The 18,652-nt window shown below is 38.2% G+C and overlaps 1 protein-coding gene across 7 annotated transcripts in view; it reads left to right on the forward strand.

The window, feature by feature from the left end:
* Positions 1-111: 111 nt before the first annotated feature.
* The window catches only part of KIAA0586 (KIAA0586 ortholog), a 76,537-nt gene continuing 57,996 nt past the window's right edge, over positions 112-18,652 (forward strand). For 6 of the 7 annotated variants that reach the window (XM_061343624.1, XM_061343622.1, XM_061343621.1 and 3 more), the window contains exons 1-15: positions 112-538; positions 2,065-2,144; positions 3,188-3,257; positions 4,407-4,473; positions 5,118-5,295; positions 5,700-5,933; positions 6,483-6,654; positions 7,192-7,359; positions 8,375-8,495; positions 9,370-9,511; positions 10,879-10,920; positions 12,665-12,891; positions 13,857-13,929; positions 14,252-14,512; positions 14,935-15,109. In XM_061343624.1, the coding sequence (XP_061199608.1) occupies positions 247-538; positions 2,065-2,144; positions 3,188-3,257; positions 4,407-4,473; positions 5,118-5,295; positions 5,700-5,933; positions 6,483-6,654; positions 7,192-7,359; positions 8,375-8,495; positions 9,370-9,511; positions 10,879-10,920; positions 12,665-12,891; positions 13,857-13,929; positions 14,252-14,512; positions 14,935-15,109 (2,302 nt within the window). In that variant the 5' untranslated portion in view covers positions 112-246. The remainder of the gene's footprint in view (positions 539-2,064; positions 2,145-3,187; positions 3,258-4,406; positions 4,474-5,117; positions 5,296-5,699; positions 5,934-6,482; positions 6,655-7,191; positions 7,360-8,374; positions 8,496-9,369; positions 9,512-10,878; positions 10,921-12,664; positions 12,892-13,856; positions 13,930-14,251; positions 14,513-14,934; positions 15,110-18,652) is intronic. The other variant, XM_061343623.1, reaches the window with a different exon arrangement.

Genomic DNA, 18,652 nt, shown 5'->3' on the forward strand with positions numbered 1-18,652 from the left:
CGTTGCCATGGCAGCGGGTGCTTCCGGCATGGGCGGTGGAAGGGGCTCTGAGTGAGCCAGAGCGCCGGGCGGTGCAGCCGTGTTCGGGGCGCGGCGGGAAGCACTTTCCCGCAGCCTTCAGGCCGCTTTCCTTGCGCGGGAGCAGGCGGTGGGGCGGCTGCCGCCTTAGCGCCCGGCCCGTAGGCGTGGCCTCTTTGTCACGATCCTGCTTTGGGCTCCCCTCCGGATCTCCGTGACGAGATTCTCATGGACACGGAAGGCAGCTCTAGCCTCAGCCCGGACTCTTTGGGCAGCCTCACGGCGGGCGATGTACTCATTCACTCCACAGGTGTCCAGAGGGAGAAGCTCGCTGAGGCTGCGACAGCTGCTGGTGGCCGCGTGAGGAAAGTGACTGTCGCTGTCAGGAAGCTGTGTGAAGTGGTTCCTCCGTGCCAGGCCACCGGCGCGGCTTTGCGTGACCGCGGACCGCCCTGCGCTCCCGCCTCAGTGTCAGCGTGTAGGGCCCCGCGCGGGGTAGTAACCCCAGCACCCCCGGCAGGTGCGTGATTTACGGCGAGCCCGCGGCTTCGGGCCCAGCTAAAATAGCTGTGGAGTGTTTTCAGTCAGGCAGTAGCTTCGTAACTAAGGAATGTTTTTTCTTCTGAAAATGCTAGCATGCTTTCAGAAAGTCGTGCTTGTCTGTTTGTTTTGCCAAGCTGTGTTTTGCACGTGAAAAGCGAGTTGTGCAGGGTGAGGTGGTCAGTCATAGCTCTGCTAACAGAACTCCAGTTCTGGCTCCAGGTTCCTAGTCTTTAATTATTAGGTAATTCTCACCTTTATCATAGAGTAATCATAGAGTGGTTGTGCTGGAAGGGATGTTAGAGATCATCTAGTTACATCATCTAGTGCCATGGGCAGGGACACCTTTCACTGGACCAGGCTGCTCAAAGCACCATCCAACCTCGCCTTGAACATTGCCAGCGATGGGGCAGCCACGGCTTCTCTGAGCAACCTGTTCCAATGTGCTACCACCCAAACAGTGAAGAGCTTCTTCCTTATGTCTGTTAATTTCACAAATATACTGGGCAGTAAGGTTTTAGGCAGCATCAGAGGATGAAACAGTGTATGTGTTCAGGGATCAAAGTTAAGTTAAAGAAAGAAGATTGATGCCTTTCTTGTATGTCACAGTTTTTAATGCAGTTTGTAGCTTGCTGTTTTAGAACCATTTGTATCTCTTCCAATTTTATGCCCAAAGTGTAGTCAGCAAGCAGAATTGTGCCAAACAGAATATAGCTCCTGCTAACAGACAGCTTAGAGGAGTCCCAATATTTGGGCCTTCTTAATGTTTTTATGGAATTGTGTGAATTATTTTGTGGTTTTATACTGGAAGAAATCAAGTGTCTTTTAGATGCTTTTCCTCTTTCTCTGCTTCTTTAAAGATGACTTTTTCTGGAGAATTTGAGCCAGTAGATGTTCAAGATAGATCTGTACAAGCTTGCATTTTTAAAGAAGTGTTTATTGAACACTTGAAAGGTAATAAATATTAAATGTTGGAAGTAGGCATTCTGAGAAAGTTATTCAGCTCTAGTCTTTTTCAGTCTGCAGTTTTTGCAGATTTTCTGAAACAATACAAGTTTCAGAGCTGGTCAACTATTCAGAAGTTTCCCTGCTACCTACCGTTTCCTTGTTAAAGCTATTTTTCTTTGTAGTTTTGGAAAACAAACAAGCCAGCCCTGCCCCTCCTATACCCCACCAGCTTGACACAAACACCATACACCATTCAGCTACCTGTACCAGTGAAGCTCACAGAAGATGAGTAAGCAAATGGTAGAAAACCAAATTGCATCCTTTTCTGCAACTGTTTTATCAAACTATTTTAGTAGTATTAAGTAAATAATTTTAAGTCTGTTTTTTATAGTATGAGGCAGTAGTAATTACCATGTACTCTTCAAATTCATAACTGACACAATCCATGCTACTTACCTTGATACAGGCAGAGGAAATGTTTAGGTTTGGGTTAGTCAAGGTATATTGAAAATGAATAACAAATCATTATGATCACAGTAAAAACTGCTTTTATTTTAGGAGTCTCAAGTATTAAAGGACATCCAGAACGTCTGCTTTCAGTGGGAAATTCTACAGAGCCCATGTTTTTATCACAAATGGTGAGAAATGGTCAATGTTGCTTTTTGCAGGCCTGAACTAAGAGAACTTTTTTCTCAAAAAATTGCAGCTTCTGTAAAAGCATCTCAAATCTTTGTCTCAGCTTCTGCACAGGAACTGTGCAGCTGCTTTCATCTTTAAGTTGCTGCTAGTGTGATATTAATGCTGAAGTGTTGAGAAGGGCTTTGTTTATAGCTACCTGTTGCATAATTAATACCAAGGCTTCTTTTAAATTTTAGTGTAATTGATTACACATGGCACAATATTTTTTAAAAACCTAAAACTGCAGATTTGTTTTCTTCTTCAAATCATAGATAATGAAATGGTCATTAGTTTATTGGAACTCTAATACTTTAAAAGCATATTTCCTTTTTATTTGTTTGTTCCTTCTTACATAAAGTGGAAACTTGTCCATAGGGCATCCATATGTCAATAAGCATACATGAGGATAAAGTTAACCCATGCTGTGAAAGGACTGAAGTAGTGTTTTTGCATGGCTCGAAGTAGAACTAGTGAGCTGAACAAGTCTCAAAAGTATGGTGGAGTACACCACCAAATAAGTAACAGATTTTTATCTTCCTAACTTTCCTTTATAGCTGCTTTTGTAGACTTTGATTATTCATGGACCACTTCAAGAAAATTCAGCTCCGCCCCTTCAGTTCCACAGTCAGTGTTGGGTGCTTAATTCTTTGCGTATGAGCGTTCCTGAATTGTTTGAGATTAGCAGCTTGTATAAATTTACACATTCCACTACTACTTCTTTGGCCATAAATGAGGAGAATGCACTTACTCAGCACTTGGAATATATACTTTTAATTTTAATTGTGTTTCTAGGGGTTTTGTTCCTAAAATGTAATGTGAATTCTTGAGTACAAAGCCCAGATGATTCTGTGGTAGAAATCGTAACATGTCTTGTTCCAAGATCTTGCTTTAAGAGTATGGAGATGCTTACATTTCTATAGTCTGCAGTTCCATTCACTTCTAACATTGCGGCCACTGATCCAGAAGCTTTGATATATGCTTTTCTGTTCTTCTTTTTCTGAAGGATTATCCTAGAGAAGCTGCAGTACAAGAAGATCATTCGCTATTGCTGGAAGATGGCAGAAGACCGAAAGGTGAGACTTATCGATGTACTGCTATGGCCCTGTTTTCATAATAAAACTGATTAATTGAGATAAGATTAAATTTTCATTTTATTTTGGGTATTTTTGTCCAATATAGAAACTTTTGAGTCAAGATATTCAAATGTTGCTTTGCAGATTTTACTTCGGTCTTGCTGGCATTACACTAGCATATGTAGCTCTTTCGATTAACTGAGAGGGACTTCTACCAGTGGACCACAGTGTTGAGATTCTTTTTGATAACTGAAACATTCATGTCTCTGAATAGAGAATTTTGGGGTGTGGAGGGGAAACACCTTGTTTGGATGCTTTTTACTGTTGTAATTATCCTACAAATGCAACAGAAGGTATCTTTTTAATCCTTAAGAATCTAAGAAAACACATTGTCACTGCTTTTTCCTTTAACTTCTGAATCTGCCAGTCAGTTTCACATGCCAGACATATGCCAGTCAGTTTCAATCAGATTTTGGGAAGTGAACACCTTTTAAAGAAAATACACTTCTGCAGGTTTCTTTGATATCTGTAACTTTGTAGAGGAAAGAAACACAAATCACTACCTTTGTTGAAGGCAAAAAATCAATAGTTTCATCTTTTACTCATACAGAGGCAACAACTAGCTGGCTTGTCAGCATGTGTGTACTAGCTGTGTATAATCAGCAGCAGGGGAACACTGAACCTTCCACATCTTGGTTTGTTACCTCTGCTCAGCAAACAGTGGATGAAGGAGAGCCTGCAATCCTTTTAGCATAATTTAAAGGTATTAAGGAAACTTGTAATTTGTGGTGACTGCAAGAGGCTTGTGTCAACACTTAGAATTTGCAGGGTTTTATTGCATGGGTTGTCTGAGCTCTAGTTACCATTTATATGACATTTTCCCACAGATGTTATGAAGATACGGTACTGTCCTTTTCACAACATCAATTCTATTTGAAATTAGTTAAGCCTGCTTTTACTCTCATCATGATTTAAGTCTGCCACATAGTGAAGGGAAGCAGTTGTTATTACAGTAAATAATATGCTTTGTGAAGACAACAGACCTGCAGCAAAATTGTGCATGTTGAAATAATGCTTTGTGTCAACCTCTGCAATATACATTTTGTGTCAGTTAACTTGACAAAATATGTTTTGTGCCTTTCCCTACAGGTGATGTTGTTATTTCTCAATATGCTACTGGCCAGAAAGAGGCTTTGAGAGCAGTTTTAAAGCAAAAGTAAGTATGTTGGTGCTCTTACCATCTCAGCTGTTCTGTTTCTGTAGAGATGTTGTATTTCCTCAGTCTCTGCCAAAATGCATGGCTGGTAAGTAAAAAGCACGTTCTTTATGGTTCTCTGTTAGTATTCTTTTGCTGTCTATGAAGGTGTTTTCAGTTTTTTTTATCATTCAGAGCTTACTGGAGTATATTGGTTATTACGCATATTGTTGGTAATGCCTTTGGACTATTTGAATTAATGATTTCAAGATACAAGAGTCAAGCAAGATCAGCTCTGATAGAGAACCCAGTTTGCGTCAAACCCGTGTAAAATTTTAAAGACAGATAAGGACACATACTGTTTATCCATAGGCTGGAAATCTTGAAGATCTGAAATCTGTTTGACTTTGCTACTAGTGAGTGCATTGAGCTTTGCCATCCCCATCACAGGGATGTGCCTTTTATATTAAAATCTGTAACATAATCCTGATAAATCCCTTGTGTCATGCTAAAAAATGAGAATAAAATTGTTTCTTAGATGTCAAGAGCATCAAGGAGAAATGCTTATGTAAGTAGTGATATTAATGATACATGTGGGAAGTCATTTGCTTGGAGAAGATCTGGAGAAAACAATGCTATTTACAGGCACTTGTTTATTTTTATAGAACCAAAAATACTCCTGTACTTAAGGAGGTGAAGGTACAGCTCTTAGGAAATGCCTCCACAGGAAAAAAGGAAAGTGTTGGTCATGACACCACATCAGCACATAGGGAAGTTGATTCTGCAGCAACCATTGCAGCAGCAACTGCTGCTGCAATTGCTACTACAGCTCCACTTCTTAAAGTAAGTAGCTTGTGGTAATGCTAGTTTTTTGTTGGCTTAAAAAAGTAGATGTTCTGAGCCAGCCTGAAATTGTTGGTAGTAGAGCCAGAGGAACTGAATGTGTCTGCTTACTGTTCTGTGTTAGTAGTCTCAGACTTACTGATCAGTATAACTGGGAGAGCTGATTTGGATTTGGCTCAATGGGCAAACGGGCAGAGACCATTTGATTTCTCTTACAGAAGAATATTATAGTATTGCTAAACCACCAAACATTAGTGCTAACTAGGATTTTATTTGTATCTTTTGGGAAGCAAGTCATTCCATGATGGTGGGGAGAAGGTTTTATTCTTTTCATGCTTGCATCTCTTTTGCACTAAGGTTTTTCCCCTTATTTTTTAATTTTTTTTTTTCCTTCTGTCTTGCAGGTTCAAAATGATTTGGAAGCAAAAGTTAACTCAGTTTCAGCATTAATTCATAAACTACAGGAGGCAGACAGACAACTGCATAGTGTTGCTGGACAACAAACCAATATGAAGACTCTTCATGAGAAGCCCCACTGTCATGAAAGAGTCAGTGAGCTTGAAAAACAAATGAATGCTTACATGATGCAACGGATTCAGCATCTAGAAAAGTTACAGGAGCAGCAAATGAATATTCAGGTATCTAAGTAACAGTGGAGAAGCTGTAGTTTAATAATTTCTTCTGTATCCCTGTATTAATATTATAATAATTTGGATCATGTCTTAGTATTAGAGAGAAAGAAAGATCCAGTGGCCAGCACATGAACTTAGACCTTTTTGGGAAAAGGTTTACTTCTGGTTCTGTTCCAGATATCTGCTCCACTCCCCTCCCTAATTTTTGTGTCTCTGGAAAGTAAAAGCAAAAATTGTAAAATTACTCTCATTTGTACTAAGAAATCATTTAGACCTTTGATAACTGAGGAATCTTTAATTCAGTGAGTATCCAGTCAGATTAAAAGTCTAAGAACAATTATAAATAGTTTCTTCAGAGAGTCCTGTGTGCTTTTTGAAAGACAGGATAATGTCCAAGCCTGTCTGCATTCTGAAGTTGTTGTAAATGTGTCTTCTCTCAAATAGCACGTCAAAATCTGTTCAGTATGATTACATGGCAAATATTCATGTTACAAGTTTTACTTGAGAAAAAAACTAATGCGTATATCAGAAATCCTTTCTAATTTTATCTCTTAGTCTCATCTCATTAGCTCTGCAGTCAACACAGGTGGCTTACAGCGAATTCATGAACCTTCCTCCAGCCTCATGACAAAACAATCTGAAAAGTCAGAACAGCGACTGCTCACTAACGAAATACCTTCTTGTCAGAGGGGTTTATTTCCTACCAGTGGTGGTGCACCTGCCCAAGGTGAAGACAAATTCTGAGTATCTCATTTTCAGTATTAGTTTTGCATTAATTTTCTTGCCATTAATATTGGATTTTACTTCACATCAATAATGAATAGTAAACAGTTCTGTCTGTATCATTGGTTATATAGTACATTGGGCAATAAAACATCTACCACATATTTTGAAAATGTTTATAGTGAGAGTTTCATATTTAATAAGTGCTTAGTCTGCACCAAGAGAGACTGAGACCTAACCTAAAGTAATCTCACTGAGAAATCACCTGCGTGGAAGCTTGGAATGAACTAATTCATCGTATGGTTGGCTTTGTTTTTTGTTGTGGGTTTGGGGGGTGGGGGGAATTTTTTTTTTATGCCTTTATAATAGCACTTGGCAGTATGACATTTTCTTCCTGTTTGCTTTCTCACTACTTCTTTAATGTTTTGCATTTTCTTAAAAAAATCATGATGTTGCCTTTTTTTTTGTAGATTTCTTTTCCTATGAAACAATTTATTAACATTTAAATAACATTTTTATTTATTTTTTTTCCCCCCTGAAGCATATTCAAGCCAATTTCAGAGTTGTGGGATTAATACACAAAAATCTCCTCTAAAGACACCAGTTCCTCGGAGATACGCTCCAGAACCTGTATCAAAAAATGTGAAAATCTCAAAGAAAGAAAACTGTGTAACAGAAAAGGAAAACATTCCCAAATGCACAAGTGCAGGTATTGTAAGACACTCCTGTCCTCCGCTGGCATGAATAGTGTGGTGTGGGAATTACTTTGTGTGGTCCTCACCTATTCTGAGCTGTTGTTCTGGCACTTATTATATATATTCAGAATATTGGAAAGTACATTTGGGAAGGGTTGGTTTTGTGAATAAATCACTCTTAACTAACTAAAGACTTCATGACGGTACAGATCTAACATGTAGCATCTCAACATGATTGCTCACTGAAATGCTTTCTCAAATAAAAAATTAAATGACCATTCATTGCCATGTTTAAGAAAGGCTATATAGAATAATGTAAAATTTGAGAGCTACTCCCTTTGTCATTATTACTGGTTGAATTTATCCCCTCCCCCAGCCCCCCCACCCTTAACTGTGGATCCACAGGGTCTTTGGGATATTGTAATTAAAACAGCACATGTAAAGCAATGTGAAGTAATTTTCTGTTACTGCTTTTGAAGAGTTTGGTGGCATAAAACTCAGTTTTGAACATTCCATCAAAAAATAAAGCATCCTTTTTTTTGGTTTTGAGTTGGTTGTGTTTTAGAATTGTTTGAGGATCTAAAACTGAGGAAAAGCTTTTAAAAGATCCAGCCATTGTACTGTTGTCATCAAGGACATCAGTTTCTTCTCAGATGCTGCTTCTGTCTTTTACAAAGCTGCCACCTATTCCTGTTGTTCCATAGGTGCAGGAATAAATGAAACAAGACAGAAGAAGCACAATAAATCTGTGACATTATGAACAGAATGTTTCTCTGTGACTCAGTTAATTGCCATCACAGTTTCATTTATGTGGTTTTTGACTTTGATAATGTAGCACAATCACAGTAAGATAGTGTGAGTGGTTTTATGTGACTTGCCTATCTGAAATAAATCTATATTTCAATCTAAATCTATATAAATCTAAAAATAATTTTAGTATCTTTAGTGAACATAGTGGGGAAATATCTGGAAGGCAAAAGAAAGTATTAAATGTACTGAACAAAGTTAGCCTTCTCTTTTCTGCCTTAGGTCAAGGGAGACTTCTCGAGCACGTTCTGAATTCTCAAGAAATGCCACGGGGGCAGATTGAAGATTCCAAGAAGGCAGCATTAAACAGTAATAATATGAGCTGTCATTCCGAGAGAGACAGGTAAATAAACATCACAATCCAAAACTGAAGAGGACTTTTTGTTTGTCTTGATGAAATTGAGAAAGATGCATTGGATATTGATGGTGTAATAGAGTCAGTGGCATGGTCTAGCAGTCTAGCAAATCTGTGCCTGAAGTAGAAGCGCTGGCCCACTGACATTTTTATGCTACTCTTGCATTTCTGTTATATACTGGAGGTAGATGAAGGCTTGTTGGTAAGGATCATTTGTAGCACCTTTCTTGGAGGTCAGTGGGTGTCACTTTTTTGTCTTGCAAGTATGTGTCTTCCATTGTAGCAGCTTGGAGAGTAGTGTCAGAAGCCAGCTCTACAGACATTTGTTAAAGTGGAGCTGCCATTGTCGGTGAGACTCCAGGCTTATGGGAGCTGTATGAGAACACCTTGTTGGGAAGGCGCGGCACCCACCTAACAGTTTCTGAGTGTTAAGAGTGTGTGTGGAAATGTTCTGAGTCATGCAGTCTGAAACTTATTTTCTCCAGGCAGTAATTTGATGTCACATTTTCACAAATGTAATGAGAAATGGCTACATATATACTGTTTTATTTTTGATAGTATGGACAAAAATGTTAATTGCTTCAAATGGAAATGTATCCAAAGTTTACATGTTGCTCTGTTAGATCTGAATTTTAGATGTAGTTTCACTGTTGAAAATACAGGAATACAGCTCAAGGTGTTAAGTGGTAATCAGAGAAAACACAATAACCTGTCTGAAACCTAAGGTGAAAAAAGCAGATTCCAATTTATATAAAGTTTTGTCATTCTTGCACTTTAAATTAGTGCTTAGTTTCACAGTTGGCTACTTTCTTGCACCCCATGAGGAGCCATGAGACTTAATCAAGAGTGTTTCTCCCATCAGGCATACTGCTCTGCATACAGATTCAGTCCCTGATTTAGAAAGCTTCCAAAATTGCGGTTCAGTTGAGAAAACGGTGAAAAAAGCAGATGATTTACTTCAAGATCTTGAACAATTGAGAAGAAAAATGCATGACATGCTAGAGGTAAAGTCTGTGTTATCAGAATGACCAAGAGTTTGGGTAAAGGGGAATAAAAAATGTGGAGAAAAACTTAGAGGTCTGGTATCAGTAAAAGTGTTCCCCTTGCTTCCACCTCTGTAAGAAGACTGACATTTGTTTACAGTTACTTGAAATATTGCTGTTTCTGTATGTGGAAGCCCATTGAGCCTGAGTAATTTCTCAATGAGTATGCAATGGGCTAGACTGTAGAGGCTCTTACAGCCATTCTGACAAGCATAAAACAGGATTAAAAAAAAAAAAAAAGTGCTTTATTTCTTTGTTTAATTTAAGGTTGCTATATTCCTGTGATACTAGAGCTACAGAGCTGATATAACATTCCCATCTGGGGAAGAACAATGTTCTGTTTATCTGCAGTCACCAAGGGATGACTTAAGCTACTTCCTTTCTCATTTTGCCACTTCTTTTTGTAAAGAGTGTTGTTTCCAAATAATTGACTAGCATGCATCCTTGTATTGTTTCTTATGCTAATGATTTTGTACCTTTGGTGCTAGAGTGGTTCTGTGCTGGCAACTTGGTGGTGGTTTTTAACAATTGAGGCTTTTATCTGTCTGTTAACCTGGTTCCACATGGAAGCAAGGTATACCTGATCTGGTGTGGTCTTCTCTGTTCTTGTAAATATTTGTTGTGGGAGAAGAAGAAAGACTTGAAAATTCACATTTTGTGAATTGGCTTGGAATGCAATAGCTATGATTATATTGGTTCATTTCTGTGGTTGAAGTTTTTAGCTTGCTTATTTCCCTAAAAATATTTTGCATGATGTTTGTTGCTGTATCTTTAGAATTTAAGTGTTCTTACCAGTAAGAGAACAGGTGCCATCTGCCCAATTTATGTTGCAAATATTTGCTTACCACTATTGCTAAAAACTAACTGAATAGCATATCTTAGTATAGGCAACAGAACAGGAAAAGGTGGGAGAAGAAATGGCAAGTGAGAGAGACACAGTTAACATAAATGGCTTAAAATCTCTTTCTTACAAAAAAGGTCAATAGGAAGACAGAGATGATGACTTCAGCAAATGCGGAGTTGAGTCAGTTAGGTAGTTAGCTACTGACTTCTCATCATTGAGAGATTTGTAGAGTGGGAAAGTAGATGCTTAGGATAAATGAGCACTAGCTTTTGTCATACAAGGAAGTTAATGGCCTGAATTAACTGAGATAGGTTGTGATGGGACAGAAGGTGGTGCTCTAATCCTAAAGAAGTGTGCAGTGAAATTTAGTAGTTCACAAGGAACTCATTGTGCCCATTTAAATTGATCAGATATCTACCCTGGATTTTACCTTGACGAGTCTGCCTTTAGATAAGTTTCAACAGCTCTTCTTCTGTCTTTTTAGGAAGCAAATTCATGGAAATCAGACATAAGTGATCTTATTAAGGTATACCTTACTTTTTTTTTTATTTTTTTTAAACACTGTAATATTGAAACAATTCTGAACATGCTTTCAATGAGATAACATTACAGTAGTTATTGCATACCTTTATTTTTTGAAAAGTTTGATATTATGTACAGATTACATTACTCAAAGTAAGATTTAACTTGTTCTTTGACTTGTTTTAGTCAATCCTGGTGAATTACCTTCTGGGAATAATAAAAATGTCAGGCAAAAAACTACTGTCTCAAATGGACATAGTGTGTACTACTCGTATATTTACCATTTCCTGATGAGTGTCTAACCAGCAATTCTGCATTATTTTGTGATTGAACATGAACCTGTATTTCTTACATTTTCTCACAAATTTCACATCTCTTATTGAGCTAGTATTTTTCAAAAAGTTTAAATTTAAAAATGAAAACTTGTATAAAATCAGTAAATAATTTGGTTTATTGTCCTTTTCTCATCAGGGAAAACCAAGATCATGGGATAAGTGTGTTGATTTGTATGTCCATTGTGTTTTGGCGGTACACCTGTTAGAAAGTAAACTTCTGTGTAATTCTGATTTAGTAACAGGGTAGCCTTGAAGCCCAACCTGATTTGTGATCTGTGAGGTTATTTTATGCTCACTGAGTTAATGCTTTCAGAGTCTACTCAAGTTTAGGTATTTTGTTTTTTTGCTTTGGAGTTTCTTTTTCTTTATGTACATTTATCACTTTTTAAATGCTTTTTGTTTCCTTTCTGGAAAATGAAGCACTCTTCTGGGGGACCTCTGGGTTTCATCAGGAGTGTGAGAGGGAATGTGAGGTCTATAGCTGTATGGCTCCTTATTTCCCCTGTACTTGTCTTCCTTCCTTTTGTATTTAGCGGCTAATATATGCTCGATTTTTATCTCAGTAAGAGGATTCCACAAAGTAAAAGGCTAATAGCTGCTTCATTGTTTCTTCTGAAAAGTGAAAATCAGCAAAATGGGGAGAGGATCATGGTGCTGTTGAGGGTTTTATTTTGTTGTTGTTAAAACTTGTGTATATTTGTTGGTGTTTCTTATGGTAGATTCATACCAATTGAATGCATATATTTAGAGGACTTTGGGTTTTATTAGGCTTTTGATAATACTTAACTAATGTTAATATGTTATTAAATTCTTGTTAGGGAGTGTAGTGATAGGACAAGGGATAACAGGTTAAAACTTAAAGAGGAGAAGTTTAGATTGGATATAAGGAAGAAGTTCTTTACTCTGAGGGTGGTGAGGCACTGGAATGGGTTGCCCAGGGAACTTGTGAATGCTCCATCCCTGGCAGTGTTCAAGGCCAGGTTAGACAGAGCCTTGGGTGACAAGGTTTAGTGTGTGATGACCCTGCCCATAGCAGGGGAGTTGGAATTAGATGATCTTAAGGTCCTTTCCAACCCTAACTATTCTATTATTCTATGTTACGTGGAGAGATCTCCATATGATACTTCATGTATCTGATTTCCATCTTTTCACATGGTTATTGGCTCCATTAACATTGCTTATGCATTATATCATTTAGCATTTGAGAGCTTTTGGATGTCTTTCCATTTGCTTGACTTTTAAATGTATTTGTGACATACTGAATGTTCTTGAGCAATTGCAGTTGATTATAGTACACGTGGATAGTATTTTATACAACGGGCATTGATGTGATTAATGGGAATTCTGATCAGTGTGTAGAAAGTTGGAATTACGATCTCTGTTTAAATGCTAGAGGTTCTGTTTCACTTTCAGTCAAAAAAGCCTGCTGTTACATCTGATCTTCCTGAACGTCATCTGCTCAATAAACCATCCATTCTTCAAAATGTTAAAGTGCCAAAATCTATACTGAGGGATGCTGAAAGGATTTTAAGAGGAGTTCAAAACAATAAAAAAGTTCTTGAAGAAAATTTGCAAGCTGTTATTCACGCAAAAGATGGAGATGCCATGTATACTTGTATTAATGCCTTGACTACAAACAGGTTAGACCCTGTAATTTGGTGCTTTGTGTGACTACTCCTGTATACTCACGTTTATCACCTCTCTTATTTTTTTCTTCTTTAATTTTGTGTGTTGAAGAACCAGTGCAGTTCCCTGCAAAAAGTATTTATTGACTCTTAGCAATCATTAGATGATGCTCTTGAACTTAAAATGTTTTTCGACCCTCCTGATTTGTATTTATTGACAGATATCTATTAGTTCTTGGTAAGTCTGGATTCTGAGACTGTTATTATCTTGACAAACTGTATTGCTGTCATAACAAGGAGGTTATAGCTTTTAGCTTTTTGTAGACAAACTTGCATTAACAGGAAAATTAAAGGGTAATTTCATTATTTGGAACAGAAGAGGCTTCATAAGCCTGTAAATGTTACAGAATTAGTCATCCTACAGCAGATCTTTGGCTTTTGAGCTTTTGCTTTGTTAGTTGTGTTTAATACTCCTATTTGAATCATAATGAAAGTTTTCCTATTAGAATACAACTAAATCTTGAGTTTCTGAGGAAGGTAAATATTCTCTTCATCTAAAGATATTTTTATTTTTTTGTCAGACATCTGCTGTCACTATCTTTTAGAGGAAGGAGTAATTTTTTTCATCTGCTTTGTGTCTTTTGCGTTTGAGTATTTTTGTTGCCTTGTTTTTTCAGTTTTTGGTCAAAAAGAAGGAACAGACACATGGCTGCCACGTTTTTTGTAGATGTTAGTACTAATGTTAGTACATACTGGTGGGGGGTGGGGTTTGCAGGTGGTATTACATGAGAACAGATACAGGTTTGGGAAACTTGGATAGTCTATGTTTAGTGCCCTTTAGAAAGACTGTACTGGTACATAATCTTGCCATCTGTGTGCTGGGTGCCTCTTTTTATAGTGTTTATAGGTCAGTACTTTCCCAGGAACAAATCTGTGCAATTTAAGAAGCACCGACCTTAAAGTTCTTTCTTCTATTTCAGAGATGTATTGGAAGAGATTCGTATCAGAAACACTGTGGATGAGTGGATTAAAGCAATCAGTTTAGAAATCCAGGTATGGCTGGAAAAATTAGTTCAGGTTTTTGCATTGTAGTTTTCCACCTTGTCTTGTTTTTCCATGTCAATAGTTAAACACCATTCACTTGCAACTTGAAAACATGAGAAAAATGTGTATTATTACTAGCACATTGTATTCCATAATAAAATATTTACCTCTCTTTTAAAACTTCAATAATTTAATGAAAATCACTAGTCACAGTCACATGGCTAACATGAAGAACAGTCCATTTCTCAGAACTTCAAAGTCGTCCACAGGCTTCTTCTGATTGCCTTGAAGATAAAAATCTCCCTTTATTGTATTTATGTTTTATCTTTAGGCTGAAATGGCAAGAAATGACTTGGAACAAGCGAAATATGATCAAAAGGTTCCATGGATCAAGAGAGGCCAAAACATTAAGGGTATGAAGACCAATGAAGAAATTAGAGCAAAATCTCAAAAACTTCAAGGATGCTCAACAAAGAAGCTTTTATATGCTGCTAAGCCATTACAGAAGCCAGTGGAAGAGAACACAAGCAAACAAAGTTTTAGAACTAACTTTTCTTCTGAAAAATTGCAGAGGAACAAAAAAAAGGCAGATGTGAGTTCCCAAGTACTTGGTTGCTTTTTTTGGTAATGACGGGTTTGCTTTAGATTGCAGTATTCATGTAAGAAATTGTTTCCATGTGTGACTCTAATAATTTTAAATGATAGCCCTGTCCTATGGATTTCTGTTGTCAGAATTCTCCTTGTTTTCATGTGCTGTAGGAGCTGAAGTGTGTGTAATAATGTAGAATTCATTGTCTTGTTATAAATTTGCCTTATCGAATACCTGCTCTTTTATTCAGCTGTTAGTAAGCTTCTTGTATGTATCGTTGCATATATGTTTTCATGTGTGTTTGGTATTTATGCTGCTTGTTGCAGAACATATTACTTTTTCCCTCTAGACTTTTGCAGCACTACTGACATGGTAACATTTTCTTCCATGAAGAGCTGTAAACATTTTTTTTTGGTGTGTATCAGGGACCTGTGAATAGAAGTCCAGTGGTACAGAATGAAGACTATCTGTGTCAAGTTTATGGGAAACCGATTTACCAGGGCCATCGTAGAACACTTAAGAAAGCACCATATCTGAGATTCAACTCTCCAGCTCCCAAATCTAAACTTCAAAGGCCCAAGGTGATAGAGTGTGTTAGAGGTAAGTAATTCTTTGATGTGAACAAGGTGTTAATTCTCAGTTTTTTTATTAGGAATTCCTTGTATAAATGAAAATGTTTAATTGTTCATCTGCTTGTCAATCTAAAGCTCAAGCAACTGCAGTACGCTTCCTAGAAAGGTGCCCCATGCATGTCAGTGTTTAAGAGATGTTTGGCAAATGCCCTTAATACCATGCTTTAATTTTTGGTTGGCTCTGAAGTAGTCAAGCAGTTGGACTACATGATTGCTGTAGGTCTCTTCCAACTGAAATAGTATGATTCTATTCTATGCTGTGCTATTCAAAAAGATGCTCTTTTCAAAACTAAAAAATACTAGTGGGTTTTCAGATTTGCTTAGTGTATCTCACTTTTTTAGACTATCAAATTAATACTTATTTCTACATTTAATAAACATATTAATATATATTTATTGTTGTCCAAGTCTTAAAAAGCTGAACTGCCAGAAGTAAAGACATGAGCATCTGAAAGCTGAGTGTGCTGAAAAACTAACTCAGCTTTTGGTAAAGGTTACTGAGAGATGTGTTCTTCATGTCGTCATGTCATTTAAATGATTGATTCAGTCAGAGTTAAGAAATAAACTGAGATTTGAAAAATCAAGGAAGCCTGTTATTTAATTTTCCACTACTAATACAGTAATTGAAATCTGAAAATTTGTATTTGTGGTTGTGAAGATGTCATCTATTACCTTGAAAATATTGGAAGACATTAATCAGAAGCATTGGTTTAGTTCACTAAATGCAGCTGCTTTTGTTAGTCAAGTTAGGGTTAAAACTGGAGTATAACTGTTTTGTATTAGCTTGTTACTGTTATTAGTTGATTAATATTGAATTTCATTCACTAGTTTTGTAGGCAAAGTGTTAGGCTCAGGAGATGAAAATTTTCAAGACTATCTGTAAAAAAATTAAAAAGTTGAAACTATGTGACATCTGACATAGGTAGGTGTAGATAAACTTTATCTTGAGTTAGCAGAAAGTAACGTTTTAATTTGGTCTGGTTTATTTCCTAGTTATGTTTTCAGAAGTTAACTGATTCTTAACACAGAAACTAACTATCTTTAACTGATATGTCAGAAAGACTAATGTGTATCATCTCACTGCAGGAGAGAGTGGGCAAACTACATGATAGAAAATAAAGATGGAGTGAAAGAGTGTGTTAAGTGAAGAGGCAGTTAAAGTGGTGGTGGGAACAATCTAGTTAATAGCACAATCAATGAAAAGAGATTAGTTGGCTTCCCTTTTTGCTTCTTGCACTTAATGCTGTTATTACCCAGGCACGGAAAATAAACTTGATGCAATCACAACAAGGTTTAAAAAATGGTGTCTGAGTTTTTAATTGTACTTTTAGAAGTATTATATTCTGTATGGAATAGAAGGAATTAACATGAGAAGGTAGTGACCATGGTTGAGACCATGTTTTTAGGCCATTAAAATGTGTACTTTATACCAAAGTCATATACATGTCTTAGAAGACAAGCACTGCTGTGTTTTGGTGGGGTTTTTTTTTAAGCAGATTCTCCTGGAAGGCATGCTAAGGCACATGAAAACCAACAAGGTGCTTGGTGACAGCCAGCATGGCTTCACTAAGGGGAAATCATGCCTGACCAATTTGGTGGCCTTCTGTGATGGGGCTACAGAACTGATGGACAGGGGTAGAGCAGTTGATGTCATCTACCTGGACTTGTGCAAAGCATTTGACACTGTCCCACATGACATCCTTGTCTCTAAATTGGAGAGACATCAATTTGATAGGTGGACCACTCAGTGGATAGAGAACTGGCTGGCTGGCTGCACGCAAAGAGTTGTGGTCAATGGCTCAGTGTTCGGCTGGAGACCAGTAATGAGTGGTGTCCCTCAGGGATCAGTGTTGGGACCGATCTTGTTCATCATCTTGGTCACTGACATGGACAGTGGGATTGAGTGCGCCCTCAGCAAGTTTGCCGATGACACCAAGCTGTGTGGTTCGGTTGATACGTTGGAGGGAAGGAATGCCATCCAGAGGGACCTTGACACCCTTGTGAGGTGGGCTGATGCCTACCTCATGAAGTTTAACCATGCCAAGTGCAAGGTCCTACACCTGGGTTGGAGCAATCCCAGGCACAGCTACAGGCTGGGCAAATAAGAGATTCAGAGCAGCCCTGCGGAGAAGGACTTGGGGGTGTTGGTTGATGAGAAAATGAACATGAGCTGGCTTCAGTGTGCGCCTGCAGCCCAGAAAGCCAACCGTATCCTGGGCTGCAACAAAAGGGGTGTAACCAGCAGGTCAAAGGAGGTGATCCTGCCCTTCTACTCTTGTGAGACCTCACCTGGAGTATTGTGTGCAGTTCTGGTGTCCTCAACATAAAAAGGACATGGAACTGTTGGAACAAGTCCAGAGGAGGGCCACAAGGATGATCAGGGGACTGGAGCACCTCCTGCATGAAGACAGGCTGAGAAAGTTGGGGCTGTTCAGCCTGGAGAAGAGAAGGCTGCGTGGAGACCTCATAGCAGCCTTCCAGTATCTGAAGGGGGCATATAGGGTTGCTGGAGAGGGACTCTTCATTAGGGACTGTAGTGACAGGACAAGGGGCAACGGGTTCAAACTTAAACAGGGGAAGTTTAGATTTGATATAAGGAGGAAATTCTTTCCTGTTAGGGTGGTGAGGCACTGGAATGGGTTGCCGAGGGAGGTTGTGAATGCTCCATCCCTGGTAGTGTTCAAGGCCAGGTTGGACGAAGCCTTGGGTGATGTGGTTTAGTGTGAGGTGTTCCTGCCCATGGCAGGGGGTTGGAACTAGATGATCTTAAGGTCCTTTCCAACCCTAACTATTCTATGATTCTATGACATTATGATGTACATCTATAGTGGCAAATCCTCAAAATAGTACAAATGTGTTGTTAAGTTTACTGTAGTCCTCATGCTATTTCCCAGCACTTTTCTTACCTGTGGTCTGGAGCCCAGTTGTGATCCATGAAGAAAAAGTGTTATTGGTAGAAAGTATTTGTGACTCTCTGCAAAACTTTCCTGGAAAATGTGGGGTTATAATCCTGAAAAAAAATCTAGAAGACTTTTCAAAACTTATTTTTTAAGAGGTGAGAACTTGATACATGAAAACTGTTTGTCTTGTTCCTCGTATGTTTTATTTGACCTCTCTTGAAACACTTCTTGTTTTATGAAAAATGCTGGTATACTCATTTGAAAGACCAGCAGGATGTACTACTTTTGACTCCTGGCTATACTGCATACCTATAATTTAGTTTCTTCTGTAGTAAAATGTGTGCTAGTAGGCACGTAGTGTATCAATAACAGTGATACAGTGACCACTGAGATTTGGATTGAGAACAGACACTTCTGTAAAAATATTTAATCAGCAGTTCTGCTTTTGCTGAGTCCTAAATTACATTTTTCTGCTATATTTATTGGGCTCTTGTCCTTTATAGAAGGTCACAACCTTTCCAGGGAGGCCAATTTCGTCATTCCAGCAGCAATACCATGTGAAGAGGTGGAAAAAGTGCCCCCTCCCTCCCAATCTAATTATAATAAATAGG

Source organism: Neopsephotus bourkii, unplaced genomic scaffold, assembly GCF_033783945.1.
Source record: "Neopsephotus bourkii isolate Nb327-2 ecotype Australia unplaced genomic scaffold, CSIRO-AGI_Nbou_v1 NB_1825, whole genome shotgun sequence".
Classification (NCBI taxonomy): Eukaryota; Metazoa; Chordata; class Aves; order Psittaciformes; family Psittacidae; genus Neopsephotus; species Neopsephotus bourkii.